At 42.8% G+C, this 20,967-nt stretch overlaps 1 protein-coding gene across 1 annotated transcript in view; it reads right to left on the bottom strand.

Moving 5' to 3' along the window:
* Positions 1-20,967, bottom strand: part of LOC112069570 (ubiquitin carboxyl-terminal hydrolase 43) — a 103,942-nt gene that overhangs the window by 42,892 nt on the left and 40,083 nt on the right. Inside the window, exons 4-7 of the mRNA XM_024136905.2 lie at positions 18,000-18,092; positions 11,092-11,227; positions 10,761-10,905; positions 1,814-1,976 (exon numbers count right to left, since the gene is read on the bottom strand). Coding sequence (XP_023992673.1) covers positions 1,814-1,976; positions 10,761-10,905; positions 11,092-11,227; positions 18,000-18,092 — 537 coding nt within the window. The remainder of the gene's footprint in view (positions 1-1,813; positions 1,977-10,760; positions 10,906-11,091; positions 11,228-17,999; positions 18,093-20,967) is intronic.

Raw genomic sequence — 20,967 nt, 5'->3', positions numbered from 1 at the left:
TTGTGAACGAATGTTTCATTTTGGCGTTATAATAAGGTTGGCAACAAAATGGAAAATCGTTGTGGAAATCGGTTGCAGCTCAAATCGACTACAAAATCCACATGCAATGCTCTCTTTATGGGCTGGCTGGCTAGCAAGCAAGCAAACATAGCTACACACAATAATACCAAAGACAATATCAGCATGTGAAGTAGCTTTTAGGCTAAAATTGCCTAAAAAAACGGCGCTATCAATTTAGGAGTCTACAATCTCAGCATGATCAACCTGTAGATCGACGTGCCTCAGAGAGCGGAATCTGACATTCTCAACGGCAGATATACTTTTGAGGAGATGGGAAACGTTGCCCATGCTATGTCTACGGTACAGGCTGGTGCATTCTGGGCGATTCTGGGACAAGGACCGCTGTCCTTCAAGGAGTGAATGGGAGTCTATTGGGCGCTAGCTCAAAAACCAACACTAGCACTAATTTCGTCAACAAGAAGTACAACATTTCATATATTTTCCGAGATGTGAGATAATTAACTTGCTACCTGTAATAACGTATAGCTTTGGAATCGTGACATTACGTACTTTAGATGAAAATAGGCACGTTTCTCGACATATACACTGACTCTGAGAAGGGATTGCGTGACGATTATCTTAGCAACCGTGTGACACAGCATGACAACGTGGGGCGTAATACGTTCCTTCATTCATTGGATTCCTATCTCCTTTCTTTCATATCTCTGGCAACGGCACCATGTAATGCACCCTGGATAAAAGAGGCAGACAAATAGGAAAAAAGGACCCTCTGTTAAATAAAACATTTCTCGAGGTAGGAATATTGCAAAAATATAACCAATGGCTCATTTAAGAGAAGACATCATCCCGTGTTATGACATCGGCCAGTATTGAAATCTAACATGTACGATAGATGTTTTCACAATCTAAAAGTCCTATTCCAGTGTAGTGAGAGTGACTTTACCACAGTGCTATGTCATACCGGACAGATTTCTGCCTGCTTGAAAGCCAATAACTCAGATAAACATGAAAACATGAAAGGACCCAGGGAATTGATAGAACATCCCTCAGGGATGCACAAAAACAATATAACATTCAAAATGGGGGAACCTTTCCTTTAAATTGAAGTTTTAAACACGTTTTTATGTTTACAACACTGGTTGAAATTAGATGAAAACAGTACTGGTTGATTACTTTTTTCAAATCCAATGTATTTTCCAAGTTGATTCCACATCACAATACGTTGACAAATTACGTTGAAACAACGTTGATTGGTTGTGAAGTTTCACATCTGACACCAGTGTGTGCCCAGTGGGAGGGTTAATTAGCAATGTTGAAGCATGGGAGAATGCTGAGACACTAAGCCTTCTGGATGGGATTGGATTTCTCATGGCCGACTCTGTGAGGTCTCCTGAGCGAGTATTGATCCCTCCACTGCTGTCGGGCTGGATGTCTGATGGATTATGCCATCGTGTCAGATCGTGTCAAACTTCACAACCATTCAGTTGGAGACTCGCCTCTCAATTAGATTGACAAGAAACTCTCAGAAACTGTGACTCATTGACTGTGGCTCATTCAACTGTCACATGAGATAGTAGAGGCCTTTCTGTGCTGCATATTTCCCCATCGACATAAAGTCGTGAGGTCTTTTCCTGCTGGCCCAAAGTCGAATGAAAAGTCTATATGTAGAAATTACTCATGACCTTATGTTGTAACTGTAACTTTCTCTTTCACTTCTGAGTGACAGTATGAAGAGGTGAACAACACCAACCGCCCCTTAGATCCCAGAGTGTGTTTGAAACAGTCACCTAACCTGATAGCCTGCTGGGCATTCCAGGCGGCGTTGCACACCAGCAACAGGATCTTCACCGGCACACCATGGTTCAGGAACTCAGATGACAAAGTTCCGGATGGAGGTAACCTTTGACCTTCGGGCCCGGAGGAGTATGGCGAGGACGGCAGGCTGTGGTGGTACCCTGCAGGAGAGGAGGAAAGAGGGGAGACACAGAGGGGGGGGGGGGGGAAGTGAAGGAAAGTTAAATATAAGACTTGGCGAGACATTCTATTTGGGGAGGAAGGGAGAACAGATGGACGGGGCGCTGCAGACTCTCCAGCAGGAGGTCTTATCTGATGCAGCTTTTCACTCCTGGTGGGTGCCAGCACTTCTCACCAGCTAACTTCTCTTCCTCACACTGTGGAGTGTGACTGAGCAAAAGCCTGCTGAAATTACAGCACTCACAGACGTGACATTAGCAGATGCTGTGTTACCAACCTACTAACCTCATCCCCAGGCTATTGCGCACAGTGCATATAAGCCTGGATACAACCACTCAAAGTTGCTTTAGTGAGTGACCATAGAATTATATGCTAGTGATTCTATGCAAAGTATTTGTCATCATTTCATTTTACGAATCACATGTGCTTGTGGTGTGGTGTTTGTGTTGCTCTGTGCTTATGGTGTACTAGCGTACGGGGGAGGGTTAGGGGGAATGTTGTGGGAGATGATTGGTTGGTAGATTAGGTAGATTAAGCCAATGCCTTGTGCCGGGAGTTTCTCCCAGCTCTATGTTTTGGCCAAGTTTGACGCACTGGTCCACCAGACTCTACTCACATTTGTGCGGAATGTCTGGGAACGAGATTACCAACCTACAGACAATGCCAACCCATCAGGTGCACTGGCTCCCAAAAATACTTGGTGATAAATCACATGGTAAAAAGGTCTGTAGACAGAAACGAGCAGCGCTATTGATTGGCCCGGCGACAGTGTTCTCCCAAAACCACAGCTTGTATTAAACACCGCTGTTTACACCCATCCAGTTCACAATTAATCATCGCCAACGGTGAATGTCACGCTTGAAGGCCCCAAAGCCGCCAAGATCCTGAGTGTGCAAATACCACCATTCAATCCAGCCACACCACAGATCTAATACCAGGATATAGGAGAGTGAAGGAAGCATGGAAACAAAGCCTATTCAAATCAATCAGACACTTCATGTAAACAGCTCTGATATGATATGATAGAGCCCTGACCCGAGAGTGTACATAATGAGGAAAAGTATTACTGCCCTTCATTTATTAATGTTCAACTAATGAAGCAGCTGATCAAACTCTCTTCAATCATCTCTGCAATTGTTGACCTCTGATCGCGTGAGGATGATTTATGTAAAGAATCCCTTCTTTAATGACTGGTGAAACGTTCTAGAATTCAGCAGTAAAATGCAGAGATCACCTCATGGACTGTCCCCACGTGATTGATGCTGGGAGGAGGTCTCTCATTGGTCATTAAATCAAAGTGTATTTCTTTATGTTTGGGCATCACAAATGATAGTTCTAGACATCTCTTCCAAGGTCTTTTCACTGGTCTTTAAATTACAACCAGTTTCCTACCTTTAGGTTGATGTCAGCTTTTCAAGATGGACAGATGGAGTGTCAAAATAGCCCACGGCAGATTCCTGTAGATACACAGAAACTTCAACTTGTACACACACGCACGCACACAAATGTAATTTAATATGCCTGTTGATTGTAGTCTCCTGTGATGAGTGATATGACTCACTATAAGATCATGGAATAGTTGTGTATTCACTCCTGTAGTCTAGGGTCTGAGAAACACTTTAATTTTCAATTCCCTAACAGATGTGAAGGACAGGATGAGCCAGCCTGAACACTGTGAAAGCCAGTAATTAAACACCTCTGCCCCCAAAGAGATCCAGTTCAATGACTGGATTAGCAGGGTCAGGTATTGACTGGTTTCGAGAAAGCCGTGAAGCCCTATAATGAAGACAGACACCAAACTGACCACATACCGAGACTGAGACGTCAGTGATTACTAGGGTGGTGGCGGTCATGAAATTTTGTTAGCCGGTGATTGTCAAGCAAATAACTACCGGTCTCACGGAAATGGACCGTTAATGAACATAAACACATTCAGCATCTCCTGGCTTCCACACATAGCCTATAAGCCACTGATGCAGACATTTGGAACATCTATATTTTAAAAAGTCTAATAAATCCATAGCCTACACCATCACAATAAATCCATTATGTATTTTAGACAGGTCTAAAGAAACAGGATATGAAGAAAATGTAGTCTATTTCAGAAGAACAGAATAGCATACTCTTTGTCCTTATGTTATGTCCTGATCTGGCTATGCCATATGGCTGTGGGCTACACTAGTTCATTTAGCAGACAAGATTCGCTTAGAATTTCGTGGCATTATTTTATAGTTTGAATAAAATCGAAAATATATTTTCTCTAAAGGATTTCTGAGGGAGTGCGCACATCCGGCTATTCTGTGTTGAGCGGTTAACAAAGAAACAGGTCCTCCTATATGCTTAATTTAGAGTTATTTATGCAACTTTAGTTGTGATCAAAACGTATAGAACAACGTTTGTATTTTTAATACAAGGCTGCATGATGCCACTAATGATGATTTGAAAAAAGTCACATGAAAGGCATGAGCTCTGCTTTGTCATTTGCGCAGGCTGTACACATTTAATCAAATCAAATGTTATTAGTCACATGCGCCGAATACAACAGGTGTAGACCTTACAGTGAAATGTTTACTTACGAGCCCCTAACCAACGATGCAGTTTAAAAAAATACGGATAAGAATAAGAAACAAAAGTAACAAGTAATTAAAGAACAGCAGTAAAATAACAATAGTGAGACTATATCCAGGGGGGTTCCGGTACAGAGTCAATGTACATGTAGGGGGGGGGGGGGGGGGTGCAAATAGTCTGGATAGCCATTTGATTAGATGTTCAGGAGTCTTATGGCTTGGGGGTAGAAGCTGTTTAGAAGCCTCTTGGACCTAGACTTGGAGCTCCGGTACCGCTTGCCGTGTGGTAGCAGAGAGAACAGTCTAAGACTAGAGTAGCTGGAGTCTTTGACCATTTTTAGGGCCTTCCTCTGACACCGCCTGGTACAGAGGTCCTGGATGGCAGGAAGCTTGGCCCCGGTGATGTACTGGGCCATACGCACTACCCACTGTAGTGCCTTGCGGTCGGAGGCCAAGCAGTTGATATACCATGCAGTGATGCAACCCGTCAGGATGCTCTCGATGGTGCAGCTGTAGAACCTTTTGAGGATCTGAGGACCCATGCCAAATCTTTTCAGTCTCCTGAGGCTGAATAGGTTTAGTCGTGCCCTCTTCACGACTGTCTTGGTGTGCTTGGACCATGTTAGTTTGTTGGTGATGTGGACACCAAGGACCTTGAAGCTCTCAACCTGCTCCACTGCAGCCCCGTCAATGAGAATGGGGGTGTGCTCGGTCCTCTTTTTCCTGTAGTTCACAATCATCTCCTTTGTCTTGATCACGTTGAGGGAGAGGTTGTTGTCCTGGCACCACACAGCCAGGTCTCTGACAAGCAATTGATAATGCCTCGAATTTCTTGGCGGCATACCCTTTCTGTGGCCGTAATTCCCCTAAACAAAACATGTCTTTTGAGGCCAATGGCCGTTGTGCCCTTGGGCCGAATATAATAATTATAATTCCCTTCTCCTGGCTGCGTGCTCCGAAACACCTCTCACTCTCATGGCTCTCTCAGATAGTTCAACTCTTATTAGCCAATGCCCGTCACGTGATCTATCACACCCTGATCTGTTTCACCTGTCTTTGTGATTGTCTCCACCCCCCTCTAGGTGTCGCCCATCTTCCCCATTATCCCCTGTGTATTTATACCTGTGTTCTCTGTTTGTCTGTTGCCAGTTCGTCTTGTTTGTTCAAGTCAACCAGCGTTTTATGTCTCAGCTCCTGCTTTTTCACGTCTCTCTTTTCTCACTCTCCTGGTTTTGACCCTTGCCTGTCCTGATTCCGAGCCCACCTGCCTGACCACTCTGCCTGCCCTGACCCTGCCTGCCGACCTGTACCTTTGCACCCCTCTGGATTACCGACCTCTGCCTTACCCTGCCCCTGACCCTGCCTGCCGCCCGGTATCGTTGCCCCACCTCTGGTTTACTATCCATGCCTGCCTTGACCTGTCTATTACCTGCCCCCGTTGGTATATTAAACTATTGTTTATTCGACGTGGTCTGCATCTGGGTCTTACCTTCATACTTGATAGTGATCGGATCTTTCTCACAAGCTACAAGTGAAGACAGACACATCAGAGAGGCAACTGTGGGTCCGTATCCAATTCCGAATCGCACATTGAAGATATTAGAAGAACTGTCCACATTTACTTTTCGAGTAGGCCTAATGAACAGCAAAAGCACTAGTTTATGTCAATCTACTATCCCCCATAATACAAAAGTTGATCGATTCTATTCTGTGCGAGAAATAAATATTCCAAACATAGTCTGGGACAGTTGTGGGATGCAATAGATCTCAAATAAATACAACCACTAGCATCCCAAAACATTTTTTAAGCATTGAGGCTGACGCAACCAATCAGAACGGTTTGGCTTAAAATGTTGATAAACTTTTAGGCTATTTCTTCACATTATAAGCGCAGTAATGCACACACGGCAGTAGGCTATACGTGCAAATGTTCCAAAATGCAATCAATTAGTGGGAAAACACTAGCGGGAAAACACCATTCTCAAAAGTGTGATTATGCATGTAATGCTTTTATTATAAAGGTGAATTTTTATGGTGAAAATGATCTTCCCCAAACTTGAAACTCACGCATTGCGTACAGTATGTATGCCAGTTAGGCTCTACACCCATTGTAAAGTGGATTAATGTGCTTCATTTTAAGAAGTTATTTGGCTACTTTAGTTGTGATACAAACCGAAATCAAAAAATATATGCCTATGGACTAAGCTACATGAGGTGAGAGACTATGACTTGAAAAAGTAAAAAAAAAAGGCACGAGCTGTTTCTTGCCTTACTGCACAGCTGGGCATCATTCACAAGTGATAATATATCATTAACAAGTGATAGGCTAATATTGTCACCCATCAGACTGTTCTTGATCTAATTTTGTCTTTACATATACTAAATAATATATGTGATTTTTTATTTATTTAGAATGGACCATTATCATGCACCGGTCTCGAAACAGGGGCAGGGGAAAAATGCACGTCATCTATGCACTCAAATAACGAATGGAGAACACTTTTCCTGTAGTTAATTTTCATGCCAGCCAGGTAGGCTATACTCCTGGTGTAAAGAGAAGAAATGTGCTTAATATTAGGAAAGTTGAGAAATAAACATAGTAGGCCTAGCCTATAGAAAGCTGATGGGACCCTCCTCTTTTTAATAGAGGCCATCCCTCTGTTTTAGCACGCAATTGCATAGCCTAAAGATATGTTGCACAACATGAGCTCATGGCCTCTCATGAAGTGTTTGATTAGATTTTCAATTGCATTTGCATTGATGTCAGAGTGATTAGAGGGACAATATACTGCTGAGGACCAGGCAGCTTGTCACGTCTGCTCCCGCTCCCCCTCCCTGGCGCCAGGCTACCCGTCTTTACACGCACCTGTCACCATCATTACACGCAGCAGAGCTCATTGGACTCACCTGGACTTCTTCATGTGGTTGATTACCCCTGTATATCTGTCTGTTCCTCGGTGGTGTTCCCTGTGTCCACATTAATTGTTGTTATGTGTTCCTGTCCAGACGCTGTTCCTGTTCTTTTTCATGTCCGTCAGTTATTACACCTTCACTCCCTGTACCTGCTTCCTATCTCCTGCATCGATCCTTTCACAGTTAGTACGTTTGGTAGGCTACCAATAACCATCAGCAGCATCAGAGCTTGGAGAAGCCTAATTACCATGACTAAACGGTCATGTGTAATTTGAGTGCCGTCATGACTCGTGACCGCCGGTGTGGCGGTATGGCGGTAATACAGTCACCGTAACAGCCCTAGTGATGACTTCATGGCGTTTGTATCCTCCACTGAGTGACCTAGTTAGCCAGGCTTCTGAATGTGTCCACACTGAGGAGCCTGAACTAATTATTGGGCTTTTCAAACAAGCGTTCCACATCAGTTCCACCTAAACTGGAAGCCCTGKCTGTTTGTTAGACAGTAAATTGAAGCACATGTGGAAAATCCCACTGATGCCCTGACAGGGGGAACTCTATGGCCTGGCAGCCAGACAGCATACTGTATTACAACCATACTATATTAGAGACACAATGGACAAACCATGTCATGGTGGRATGCAGGGTCGACTGAGTTTGGATCAGTCATTGATTAGATGAAGTCATGCAATCTGTTATTAATTTCCTTAATATGAGCCTGGTATGAACAACCAAGACACTGTCAACCCAATACAACCTGAAGAAGGGGAATACCTGATGGGGAAAGAACATGTTATCTGTGTGTATGATGCACTTCACTGAATGTGAAATAAAATAATTCTATGAGAATTGCCATGACAATGGAGCTCTGTGGGTACAGAATCAATGTTTACATAAACTGACATAGGAAGTGCTTACACCTCTCTTCCTATTTCACCATRCCATGAAAGGTCAGGCAGGAGGAAAAATACTCCCAGACACCATCATCTCTCATGAATCTYTTGTGCCACACTGGGATATTCCATACATTGTAGATAGTTCATGTAAACCTTGTTGACAGCGACTCAATTACTCATTCTCCTCGCTGACAACCACCAAATGAAAATGCTGCCAGGCACAGACACACGCACACTCCACCATTTTTCTACAGGCCGCTCATCAAGGTGTGAAGTGACATTACTGATAGGCTGTGTRTCAAACARAGGTGGACAGCCCCTGCTTCACATTTTTATGATTTTGAACATGATTCTAGGACATTTAGTGATAGCCATTAGTGACAGCCAGTCGCTGATGTGCTTAAAGTGAGTCACCCTCTGAATTCAACTAATGTACTGTAGCATGGTGCCAAGGCTCTTCTTTTTTTTAGCCATACAGTAAGTGCTACAATTCATTTGAGTTGATGCCTCAGCTTGACAGCTTCTATTGGTACCTGAGACACTCCATTCAGACAGTCTAGGTATTCAGACATATCCAGTTGGCCAAAGCACAAGCCTGCAACACTAGTGTTGAACATCTCTGTCTAGGAGTTATTATACAATTCAGGCGAGCTCAGGTTTTCTGTAACRAGMRMARMSSMRMACRHRMACWYTWKRRAMWYTWWMWYYYMSMKMTAKAGRSRYWWTRKSRSWSYYCYYSWSMCMSARAMWSTGGAGAAATTAGCTGCTGTCTGGTCAGTCTTTAGAGRCCACTTCACTCAAAGACACTGCCAGCCCTGTACCTGACCAACGCTGTCAATTGCTTATTGAAAGGATTTCTTCCAAGCAGAGAGGCTGAACAGAGCTCTATAGAGTCCCATATGCTTTTCATACCGAGAGAAGTGAGTAAAGAATGCTGTATGTAAACTAGGGAGTAGTACAGAAGTGGTATAGTAGAGGAGTCTTTTAAATCAATGTAGACACTGTTCTGGGGAAGAACAGATACGACTCCATTCCCATCCCATTACCATTCATAGTTAATGTGTGTGAGGTGCATATTGGCATATTGATTTCAAGTACACAAAATGTACCTTCCATTAGCAGCAGTGACCATAAAAGTTTATGGTCACTGCTGATTTAAAGAGGCACATTACACAACCCAATGAGGTATAAGCTGAGGTGAAGCCTCCTCCGTCAGTACAGTACCACATTTCATGCCCGTCAGCTTTAGGCCAAATAGATAATGATTACAAAATGATTACTCAGTATTCATTGTGTAACAGTGAGTTTGAGTTCTGTTATCAGACTGGATGTGCATGAAATGAGAGGATGCTCTGTTCAGCAGGGAGGTGGTGAGAGAGGCCTCTCCATATCAACCCCACTACGTATACAGTCTGATAAAACATCCCAGGAGGATTCAGTGTCTGCCTGTGTGTGTGTGTGTGTGTGTGTGTGTGTGTGTGTGTGTGTGTGTGTGTGTGTGTGTGTGTGTGTGTGTGTGTGTGTGTGGTGTGTGTGTGTGTGTGTGTGTGTGTGTGCAGACCAATCAAACTGAGTAGTCCCGATTATGTGTGGTCTAACCAAAGATGATAAAGGAGAGACAGATTTCTCCAATCACTTTGGTCAGTGGTGATGCAAAGAAGTGTCATTTTCAGGGACAAACCCAGCTCTGCTAAACCCAGGGTGAAAAATGTGGTAAAACTATCAACACAATCTGGCTTCTGGGAACAATGTCTGTTTGCCCTTCACATCATCAGTACAATTACAGAGGAGAGATATTTCAAACATAAATCATTCGATGACAGCAAATCTTTGCGGAAAATTATGGTGATTTGAGTAGATCTGAGAATCTGAGTTTTATTGAAAATGTGTTTAAAATGTGTTTGTAAGCACACGTTCCCCAAGGACTTCTTATTCTACATTGTGAGTTCCTCCTGGAATCTATCAGACACAAAGTACACAAACAAATGTGTGTGTGTGTGTCTGTTTTCTCACAGCAAGGTCATTCATTATCTTGTTTAAAAAGAAACAATGCATTTTTCCTCAGTTGTTCATCCTGATGTTTGGAAGGCTTGTGCCAACAGTGCACAGTTAGGGTAAAAGCTACAGTACAAAGACATGTAATTATCACCACCAGAGGAAGGACAGACTTTCACATAATACCCTGGTATTTCACAGAGGTTGTACATCCCATTCTGTTAATACAGTACCTCTGTATGCTCTTGACTGAGAAAGGCTTATTTCACGATGGGACTGAAATGACCCCTGCTTGCTCATAAAGTGGAAAAGGGACAGATTCTATTGCATGATCTTGGTTGATAGTGGTGATATTGATCTGAATGTCCCTGGAATATGTAGTTGTTGCTACGGTTACCTGAGAATTGTGCAGAGCCTCCTCTGATGTATAGGGGTGGGGCCTGGAAGGCATAGATGATGTCAGTCTCGGCTATGCACGTCAGATCCTCCTCATCAAAGAAGGAGCGCTGAAAGCCTGTGGTGTAGATCTCTGTCAGGATCACCTGAAAGAGAGAGRGRGMGMGRGRGAGAGAGAGAGAGAGAGGGAGAGAGAGTRAGAGAGAGTGAGAGAGAGAGCGAGAGAGAGAGATAGCAAGAGACTTGGAAAATCAGAGACTTGGAAAATGGGGAGTGAGAGTGAATCTGAGGATAGTGTGCATCATCAAGAAGAGTGAGACAAGATCACCTACCTGGTCTGGGGAGATCTTCCCCTCATCCGCCAACATCCTTCTCAGAAAGGCCAGCGAGCCAAAGAGAGGCACAGCCAGCCCGATGCGCAGGTATCTCTGGCCCTTCGTACTGAAGACCAGAGTTACACACAGAGGCCTGTCRAGTGAAGGAGAGAGAGAGAGAGAGCGAGCGAGAATAGCCGCTGCATTGAAATCGCTACCAATTTTATTACAGTCCATGACCAGGAAGGGACATATAGTTTTCATGAATTAATCAATACATTTTAGCATTAATAATAGATCATTAGGACAGTTTTTTATGTGTAACAAATAATGGAATCTGTATTGTGGGTCAATGCATTTTTAAAGCTGAGCACTTGGCTCTTACTTCTCCTTAGCATGGAGAAGCAGTGCTGACATAGGCAGGGTAAAGGGACAAAATGACTTGTACAAAAACACTACACTGAAGAGATATGTGTGTCTATATGTGAGGACTGTAGTGAGCCGAATAGACACCCCACTCAGAATGTCAGTCTCCTCCTCTGATAAAGAGAGATATGGGAGCCAATGACAAAATGACATACGCGGGAGGTCCCGAGTGTACAGCACCTCTATTCTACAGACAAGACTCTTATTTTTTATTTAACTAGGCAAGTCAGTTAAGAACAAATTCTTATTTACAATGATGGCCTAGGAACAGTGGGTTAAAAGATTTTTACCTTGTCAGCTCTGGGATTTGATCTAGAAACCTTTCGGTTACTGGCCCAATGCTCTAACCACTAGGCTACCCGTCGCCCCTTATCACCTTACACTCATATTGAAGGGCTTGAGTCATGTTTTTCTTTTGAAGCAAGAAAGAGACTTGTTTCCACTACCTTTTTGCCTGTAATCGACTATGGTGAAACATTGTACATGTTTGCCCCTGTGGTTGAACACTGTGTCCCATGTGGTGTTGAGGTTTGTTACAAACTCCAATGCTTTCACCAATCATTGTACCCTCTATACCAGAGTGGGCTGGCCTTCATTAGCACTTCAGAGACTAAGTCATTGGTATGTTGTTATTTACAAGGCCATACTGAGACAGCTCCCATTTTACCTTTGTTTTACCTGTGTACATTGTCCAGCAGACTAATGACAATTATCAATTAAAGTGAGTTTTGTGATGTCTTGTTGATGACCTGCTCTATAATCCCCCATGGAGAACATTTAACATGATAAAGATAGTGAGAGATGCCACTGCCAGCACACAGGCATTATCACACATGGGGACAGAGGACACACAGCAGTGGGGGATATACAGTATTATACAACGGGTGGGTCTAATCCTGAATGCTGATTGGTTAAAACCTCATTCCAGCAGGTGTCTATTCCACAAGTTACCACCGGCTAAATCTATGACGTTAAAATGCCTATTTACTCTGTTCCATCTGACTGCGCTAATCCACTGTCTCATCAGCCCAGCCAGGCAATTTATAAACTCCACTATGAAAAGCATCTAACATTTCGTCCTCAACAGCAGAGATTTGAATAAACCTTGCTGTCTGTCACTCCGACATTTGCAACATTGTTTCAATATTCAAATTCGATCTCCAGCTGTCCCATAGTAATGAACGTGTCGGGAGTCGGGATGAGACAGACAGGTAGGCAGCTTTTCTCAGCCAGTCTAAATCATGAATTAGCATAATTTCTCTGGATATATACAAATAACTATCAATAGAAAACAGGTCAAACTAAACGAAGAGCAGCTAGTTTGAAGTTTTTCCAGTTTCAGTTTGAAGTGATTGTGTTAGCTGTGTTGTTGTCTATCTCTTAAACAACAGTGTCCTGACGAGAGAGCACATGTTCTACGCCAGGTGAAATCGTGCATCATTAGCTCATTGTTATGGATGTATCCAAATAAATATCACTAGAAAACAGCTTAAAATGCAAATGCAGCTACTTTGTTGTTATTCTGGCTGCACTGTTAGACATGACTGTAAGTTAACTGTAGTTGGCTAGCAAGCAAGTGATAAGAACGTTGCCAGCCAATATGGCAATGGAATATTTAGAATGAACGACTGGGTCACGTCCATAGATAAAGAACAAAAAGACTGAATGACTGGGTCGCGTCTCTGGCAACTGAACCGATAGAATGAACGACCAGTCGGCTTAGGTAGCAACCCTAGATTTGTGTCGGGACTATATCTTGTGGAAGGATGAAATAGTATGAATAAATTCATCAAAATAACATTTTTAATGAAAATATGTAAATCATTATTTGAATATGTTGGTAACCCATTGTATAAAAGTGACAATGCCCTCGAAGCCGGTGTTAAGAGGATATATTGGCACAGTTTGCTGGCCCTCAACTTCTTCTCGGGCCTAACAACACCCGTGCCAATATATCCTCCAAACACCGGCTTCGAGGGCATTACTTAAGTAAGTAAAGGTTGTTGAGCTGTGAGATCCCCTGCTGTCTGGACTCAGGGTAACCTCTACACTGGGTGTCAAGGATTCTCAGCATACGCTATAGTGAGGGGTATGAAGAGGTTATGCAGTCTGTGTACATCTATATGCACAGACGCAGCGCACCTGAGTCCATTCCTTTATCTGCCTTTGACTAGGCAGTAGGAACACCAAAACAGTGCCTCATATTATCACGGTTCTTTTTGTGTCTCAAGACACAAACAGTGAAGGCAGTAGTTAATCAATGGTGCTCTGAGCAGGCAANACCAAAACAGTGCCTCATATTATCACGGTTCTTTTTGTGTCTCAAGACACAAACAGTGAAGGCAGTAGTTAATCAATGGTGCTCTGAGCAGGCAAGCGTTACTAATTCATACTAATTACCTTGTTTGGAACCATTCTGGRAGYGGCAAAACATCCCYACACACTCAACAGCTCAGAACTAGAAAGGCAGGCATAGGGATAATTAACAATCTATAACGTTACATGATGCACCCAATACCTATTATGGGAATTCAATTCCCAGTGACTGAATACTCAACTAAAGCTCTCAATTGAATGGTAATCTGAGTCTATGATTATACTAAGCTACTGCAAATAGTGGCTACATCCCGAGAACACCTTTCAGAGGTTTAGCTCCCTGTCTCTGAGTACAAAGCTGAATCAATCATGATAATGAATCGCAAACCTTTTCCTCAGGAGGACAGGAACATTATACAAAAAGATCTCTGAAGGATCTTTACAGTAATAACATGCTGATCTGTAATGAGTGGCTCATTTAGTGAAGTTAATGTGTTTAAATGGAGATGCCTGCCATACCACTCAATCCATTAGGGTACAACATCAATATGGGTCCATGTCGGGCTGACTCTGCCACATTGGTTAACACACTAGATCATAACTAACCACATACTGTATATATGACATGTGGGAACACATTTCTGTCAGAAAATAGGTACTGTAGCAGTCCAATAAATACATGTATTTGTGTGAGGTTGGGGTTGGTGTAAATGACTGTTGGTGTTGAAAGTCTGCACTTTAGTTTGTGTTAGGGTTTATGGAGATAGTTTTGTATATGACACCTTTTTTTCTTACATGGGCAACCATGTACAAAATCTTAAAAGGCAAACCATCTGTTTCTTCCTTTCATAACTGTCTACAGTATTCAATGCCATTAGCCAAAAGCAGAACGAATGAGGCGATTATGTAAAGTTTGCCTGGCAAGCTGTTTGTTAGAACTAGATTTTTAAAAACGATTCTCCAATAGCATAAAAGCTTGCTTAAGGCCAGGCACCACAGGCTGAAATGAATTTTTGCATCTACAGTGCGTTCAGAAAGTATTCAGACCCCTTGACTTTTTCCACATTTTGTTACATTACAGCCTTATTCTAAAATGTATTTATTTGTTTTTCCCTCATCAATCTACACACATACACCCATAATGACAAAGCAAAAACTGATTTTTAGAAATGTTACTTACTTAGTACTTTGTTGAAACACCTACGGCAGTGATTACAGCCTTGAGTCTCTTGGTATGACGCTACAAGCTTGGCACACCTGTATTTGGGGACTTTCTCCCATTCTTCTTTGCAGATCCTCTCAAGCTCTGTCAGGTTGGATGGGGAGGGTCGCTGCACAGCTATTTTCAGGTCTCTCCAGAGATATTCGATCGGGTTCAATTCAGGGCTCTGGCTGAGCCACTCAAGACATTCAAAGACTTGTCCCGAAGCCACTCTTGCGTTGTCTGGCTGTGCTTAGAGTTGTTGCCCTGTTGAAAGGTGAACATTGGCCCAGTCTGAGGTCCTGAGTGCTCTGGAGCAGGTTTTCATCAAGGATCTCTCTGTACTTTGCTCCGTTCATCTTTTCCTCGACCTTGACTAGTCTCCCAGTCCCTGCTGCGAAAAACATCCCCACAGCATGATACTGCCACCACCATGCTTCACCGTAGGATGGTGCCAGGTTTCCTCCAGACTGGACGCTTGGCATTCAGGCTAAAGAGTTCAATCTTGGTTTCATCACACCAGAGAATCTTGTTTCTCATGGTCTGAGAGACATTTAGGAGCCTTTTGGCAAACTCCAAGTGGGCTGTCATGTGCCTTTTACTGAGGAGTGGCTTCCGTCTGCCACTCTGCCATAAAGGCCTGATTGGTGGAGTGCTGCAGAGATGCTTTTCCTTCTGGAAGGTTTTCCCATCTCCACAGAGGAACTCTGGAGCTCTGTCAGAGTGACCATCGGGTTCTTGGTCACCTCCCAGACCAAGGCCCTTCTCCCCAGATTGCTAAGTTTAGTCGGGCGGCCAGCTCTAGGAAGAGACTTGGTGGTTCCAAACTTCTTCCATTTAAGAATGATGGAGGCCACTGTGTTCTTGGGGACCTTCAATGCTGCAGAAATATTTTGGTACTCTTCCCCAGATCTGTGCCTCGACACAATCCTGCCTCAGAGCCCTATGGACAATTCCTTCGACCTCATGGCTGGGTTTTTGCTCTCACATGCACTGTCAACTGTGGGACCTTATATAGACAGGTGTGTGCCTTTCCAAATCATGTCCAATCAATTGAATTTACCACAGGTGGACTCTGAGGATGATCAATGGAAACAGGATGCACCTCAGCTCAATTTCGAGTGTCAAAGCAAAGGGTCTGAAACTTATGTACTTATTTTTCTTTTCTTTAGTTTATCATTCTACCGTCATCAACATTTTAATGCATTTTAACCACTTTAATCATTTTAAAGCTCCCAACATTAAATTACACATAATTTAGAAGCCCATTTCATAGACAGTGTTACAAACTGGACTATATTTAGTAACTTACTTTGAAGAGATGATGACTGGGTCTAAATAGGCGTTTGGTAGTCTAAATTCAGTGTACTTGTCTTTAGCCGCCATTTCCCAAAAGTCAGACTCTTCCCACACAATCCAAAAACATACTCAGCTTCAGAAGCATCTGCATTCACTAAATGGTGTGTGGTTATCCTTAGATATACTCGCCAGACTTGCTCAGAGGGAATTGTTGATATGTTGTTAATATTCTAAAGTAAAATAAATATTTGAAAAAATGCGTCAAATGCATTTTACATACATGTCTTTAGTATTTTACAGATAGAAAGATTAAAAAAGTATTTATCCACAATCTGCTCCGGACAAGTCTGGTCCTGGAGTGTCTTAATAAAATGTAAAAAAACAATTAGGCTGACTTCATCCAGTGCCCAGAAAAATATACTTGCGTGATATGCAAATATGTGCATATTAATGAGAATTTGCATATTTTTCTAAAATAATTCAGAAATATTTGTAAACAAAAAAGTATTATATTGTGTCTACATTCAACTGGTAAAAGATGATTGTGATATGATTGAAGGGAAAAAAATGTCCCTATGAGGGTGTTGTGCCTGGCCTTCATTTTTATTGACACTCCAGTTGCTCCCATGAGACTGAGCACTATTTCAATGACTGTATGTGTCACAAACAGAGAGCTCTAAATAATACCTGTTAAAGCTAGAATCCTTAATTGAAACAATAACAAAGCGTTCTCCCTGCCACTTTATCGCTAAAAAGCTAAGGGATGGGGCTGGAAATATGTAACCACTCTCATATTCATATTCATAACTAAGGACTCTAGCTTTACGTTGGATGCTCAGTATGAATGTTGATCTACAGTATGAGATCAACGTTGTAGTGTCCATTTGTGGTGTAGGATTGGATAGATGAGTGTGTGTGTTAGGCTTTGAATTTGCTAGGTACACCCTGGTACCTCAAAAGGAGGACACTGCTGCATGCACTTCTATGACACCCCAGCCCAGGAATCTGAGATAGGTGTTAAACTCATCGCTTGACTCTTAATCATCTTTTCCAATTAGGACAACTACTCCATCTGCACTGGAGAATAAAGGTGAGAACCATACTGTTTTGACTTAGGGTTGGTCAGGCAGTGTGTGAGAGGAAACCTGCTTTTAACAAAAAACAAAGTTGTCAAAAGTCTTCACAAAGAGCACAATTAATGAGAGGATGTAGGTGCTTGAAGAGTAAGGGCTTGGGGGGGGGGACTAACTCCTTAAAAATTGATTTCATGAACAGGCTAACAGCGGCCAAGCAGGGATGGAGTGATCTTTGTGACCTGGGCATGAATGTGACATTGTTCCTGGTTTCTGAGGTGGTGCTCCTCAGGGCTTTCATCTGGGCTTCAAGTACACTCCATCTCAGCCAGGTCTATTGTTTCTCTGTGCTACTCCAGATCTTTATCCATTCCTCTAACATTATRARMCTCTAGAGSACTGAAAGGGACGTTAAAAAGACACCAGTGCTTGAGTCTTGTCTACAGTGTATTTCTACGTCTGTACCTAAGGCAAGTCTTTCCGTCTACTACGGCTTTGACTCTCACTGACAGATGTCTCCCAATAGCTGCACGTAGTACCATGGTGTGGTGTGATGTGTTGCATGGTTGTGTATTCAGTATGGTTTGTGCACTAACAGTGATAGTACTCACCTGGTGTGGCGCAGAGGGATGGGAAGTGAAATGCAGAGGAAAGGGTCAAAGGTGTTGCTCTGTTTATGACAATGAGGGCAGGTCAGCGATGACCTGCGGAAAGAAAAACAAGATTGTGTGATGTTTGACGCCTGTTTTAGACACCTGAACATGCACTTCTGTGTCAGGCCAGCAGGAAAGTGCATCTTGCTATTAAAATGGACACACTGTATGTACAGTACGTCTTGATGTTGCTGTAGAGATTTTCTATGGGAAAGATAAGTGATGTAAGGGGGGTGGGTAGTGGGAAAAAGCCTCATGGTGCGACTGGGCCTTTAAATGGGAACCAGCACGCAGCGATTCCCTAATGATCACTAATACCATCATGGGGAGAATAGAGAACAGTCCTAAGAGATGGCTTGTTTCCTCCCTATATGAATGTTTAGGCCATAGGACTCAAAGGACAGGAAAAGAGAGCAAATCTTCCATTCTACCAATATTTCATTCCACACCTGGTTCACACACTGGCTCCAACAGACCCCATTATGTTTAGGAGAGGAAGTTGCTTATTCTGGCAAATCACTAATTGTTTGAACAAAGAGTCAGAGGGTATTTCCATGGAAGTCCTCAGACTGCAGTGCTATTGGACTTGACTTGAATTGAACTTGACTTGAAGTACTTCTAAATCCTGTAATAGTTCTATGGTAAGAACTCCATGACTGGTTCTTCTAGTCAGGAAGTGAAAAGCATTTCACAAGGCTGCCTGAAACTGTAAGAGCCTTTAGGACTGGAGTGGAATTGAGTTCAACAATGACTTTGCTGCATACAATCAAAACAAGTTGACAAAGCTATGGTTTCTTCGCAAATCTGAATTTCAAGCATAAATGTCCCTCTTCCTCTTTTACCCAGCAAGGCGATGTTTTAAGACAGTATTTCCCTATTCCTGTGTTTAGTATTTTTTATATGATCAGTGCACAGAGCCTTCACTTCTCCAGCCTGCATGTCAGGAACCTTTACAAGGGGTAGCCTACCATGGGAATCTTAGCCAGAGCATAGCTGTTTAAATGGGTTTCCCTTCTAGGAAGGCACCTGACAGACCCACAGGGGCGAGTGGGGGAGAGTGAATAAAGCCCTATTCAACTCAACCCAGCTGACACTGGCTCTGAGTGGAGCTCTCTCTTGGCAGAGTGGATCGCTCCCCTACGGATGTCTTATTCTCAACAGGAAACAGAGGAGCTGCCGATGTTCCTTGCATACAAATAACCCTCCAGCAGCTCCAATAAAACATAGATGTACTGTGCATTGGTAAGGAACAYTTAGGCCTAAAGGAAAATGAGGTGATATTCCCGTGATGCCTAATGGATGAAGTGTGAGCAGCACTTGAGAGGGAATCCCTGTCTTTGAAGCAGTGATGCTGAAGGGTGAGAGTTTGAGTCAGCTTAAACACTAGCCCAGGGGTCGGCAACTAGATTCAGCCACGGAACAATTTTTGACAGAGCGGATAGTGGGGGACCGAAACATAATTATAATAATTTGTACACTGCAAATTGACCCCAACTAAACCCAAAATTWGATTATATTTGAAAATAACAATAATTTCATACCTTATTTACATTGACACACATTCAGATACATTGAGATACACAGAGTGTACAAAACAACCATTTGCCCTCAGAACAACCTCAATTCGTAGGGCAGGGACTCTGCAAGGAGTTGAAAGCATTCCACAGGGATGCTGACCCATGTTGACTCCAATGCTTCCCACAGTTGTGTCAAGTTGGATGGATGTCCTTTGGGTGGTAGACAATGCCTGATACACACGGGAAACTGTTGAACGTAAAAAATCCAGCACCGGGTTAGGCCGGGGGTGCTTTACATGGCACATTGTGCTCTAGCGACTCCTTGTGGTAGGCCGGATGCCTGCAGACTGACTTCGGTCATCAGTTGAACGATATTTCCTCTGACACATTGGTTCAGCTGGATTCTGGGTTAAGCGGGCAGGAGTTAACTTCTTTGATATAGGGGGCAGCATTTTCMCTTTTGGATGAATTGCGTGCCCATAGTGAACTGCCTCCTACTCTGTCCCAGATGCTAATATATGCATATTATTATTACTATTGGATAGAAAACACTCTGAAGTTTCTAAAACTGTTTGAATGATGTCTGTGAGTATAACAGAACTCATATGGCAGGCAAAAACCTGAGAAAAAAACCCAAACAGGAAGTGAGAATTCTGAGAAGGGTCGATGTTAAAGTCATCGCCTATTCAATTCCCTGTAATATATGGATCGGTTTGCACTTCCTACGCCTTCCACTAGATGTCAACAGTATGTAGAACGCTGAATGAAGCCTCCAGTGTGATGTGGGGCCGGATTGGAGGTGTTTCAGTCACTGGTCTAGCAGATTGCCAGTTCTTGCTCACGCGCTTTCCTCATGATATCGCCTTGCGTTCCATTACTTATACAGACATGAAGAAATGCTCCGGTTGGAACGTTATTGGATATATATGATAACAACATCCTGAAGATTGATTCTCTACTAAGTTTGACAAGTTTATTCGACTTGTAATATAACTTTTTGAAGTTTACGTCCGACGTTTGCCTGCATCTGCGCGAGCGTTTGGACACGCAAAAGTAGCTAAGTAGCAAAAGTATCTAATTGGACATAAGTAATGGACATTATCGAACAAAACAACGATTTATTGTGGAACTAGGATTCCTGGTAGTGCATTCTGATGAACATAATCAAAGGTAAGGGAATATTTATGATGTAATTTCGTATTTCTGTTGACTCCAACATGGCGGAGAAATGTTGTTAAATCTGAGCGCTGTCTCAGATTATTGCATGGTGTGCTTTTTACGTAAAGTWWWWWWWWWAAAATCTGATACAGCGGTTGCATTAAGAACAAGTGTATCTTTAATTCTGTGTAAAACATGTATCTTTCATCAAAGTTTATGATGAGTATTTCTGTTATTTGACGTGGCTCTCT

The sequence above is a fragment of the Salvelinus sp. IW2-2015 genome, unplaced genomic scaffold, assembly GCF_002910315.2.
Source record: "Salvelinus sp. IW2-2015 unplaced genomic scaffold, ASM291031v2 Un_scaffold1051, whole genome shotgun sequence".
NCBI lineage: Eukaryota > Metazoa > Chordata > Actinopteri > Salmoniformes > Salmonidae > Salvelinus > Salvelinus sp. IW2-2015.
The sequence above is the reverse complement of the archived record's forward strand: the minus strand, read 5'-3'. Positions and strand labels throughout refer to the sequence as shown.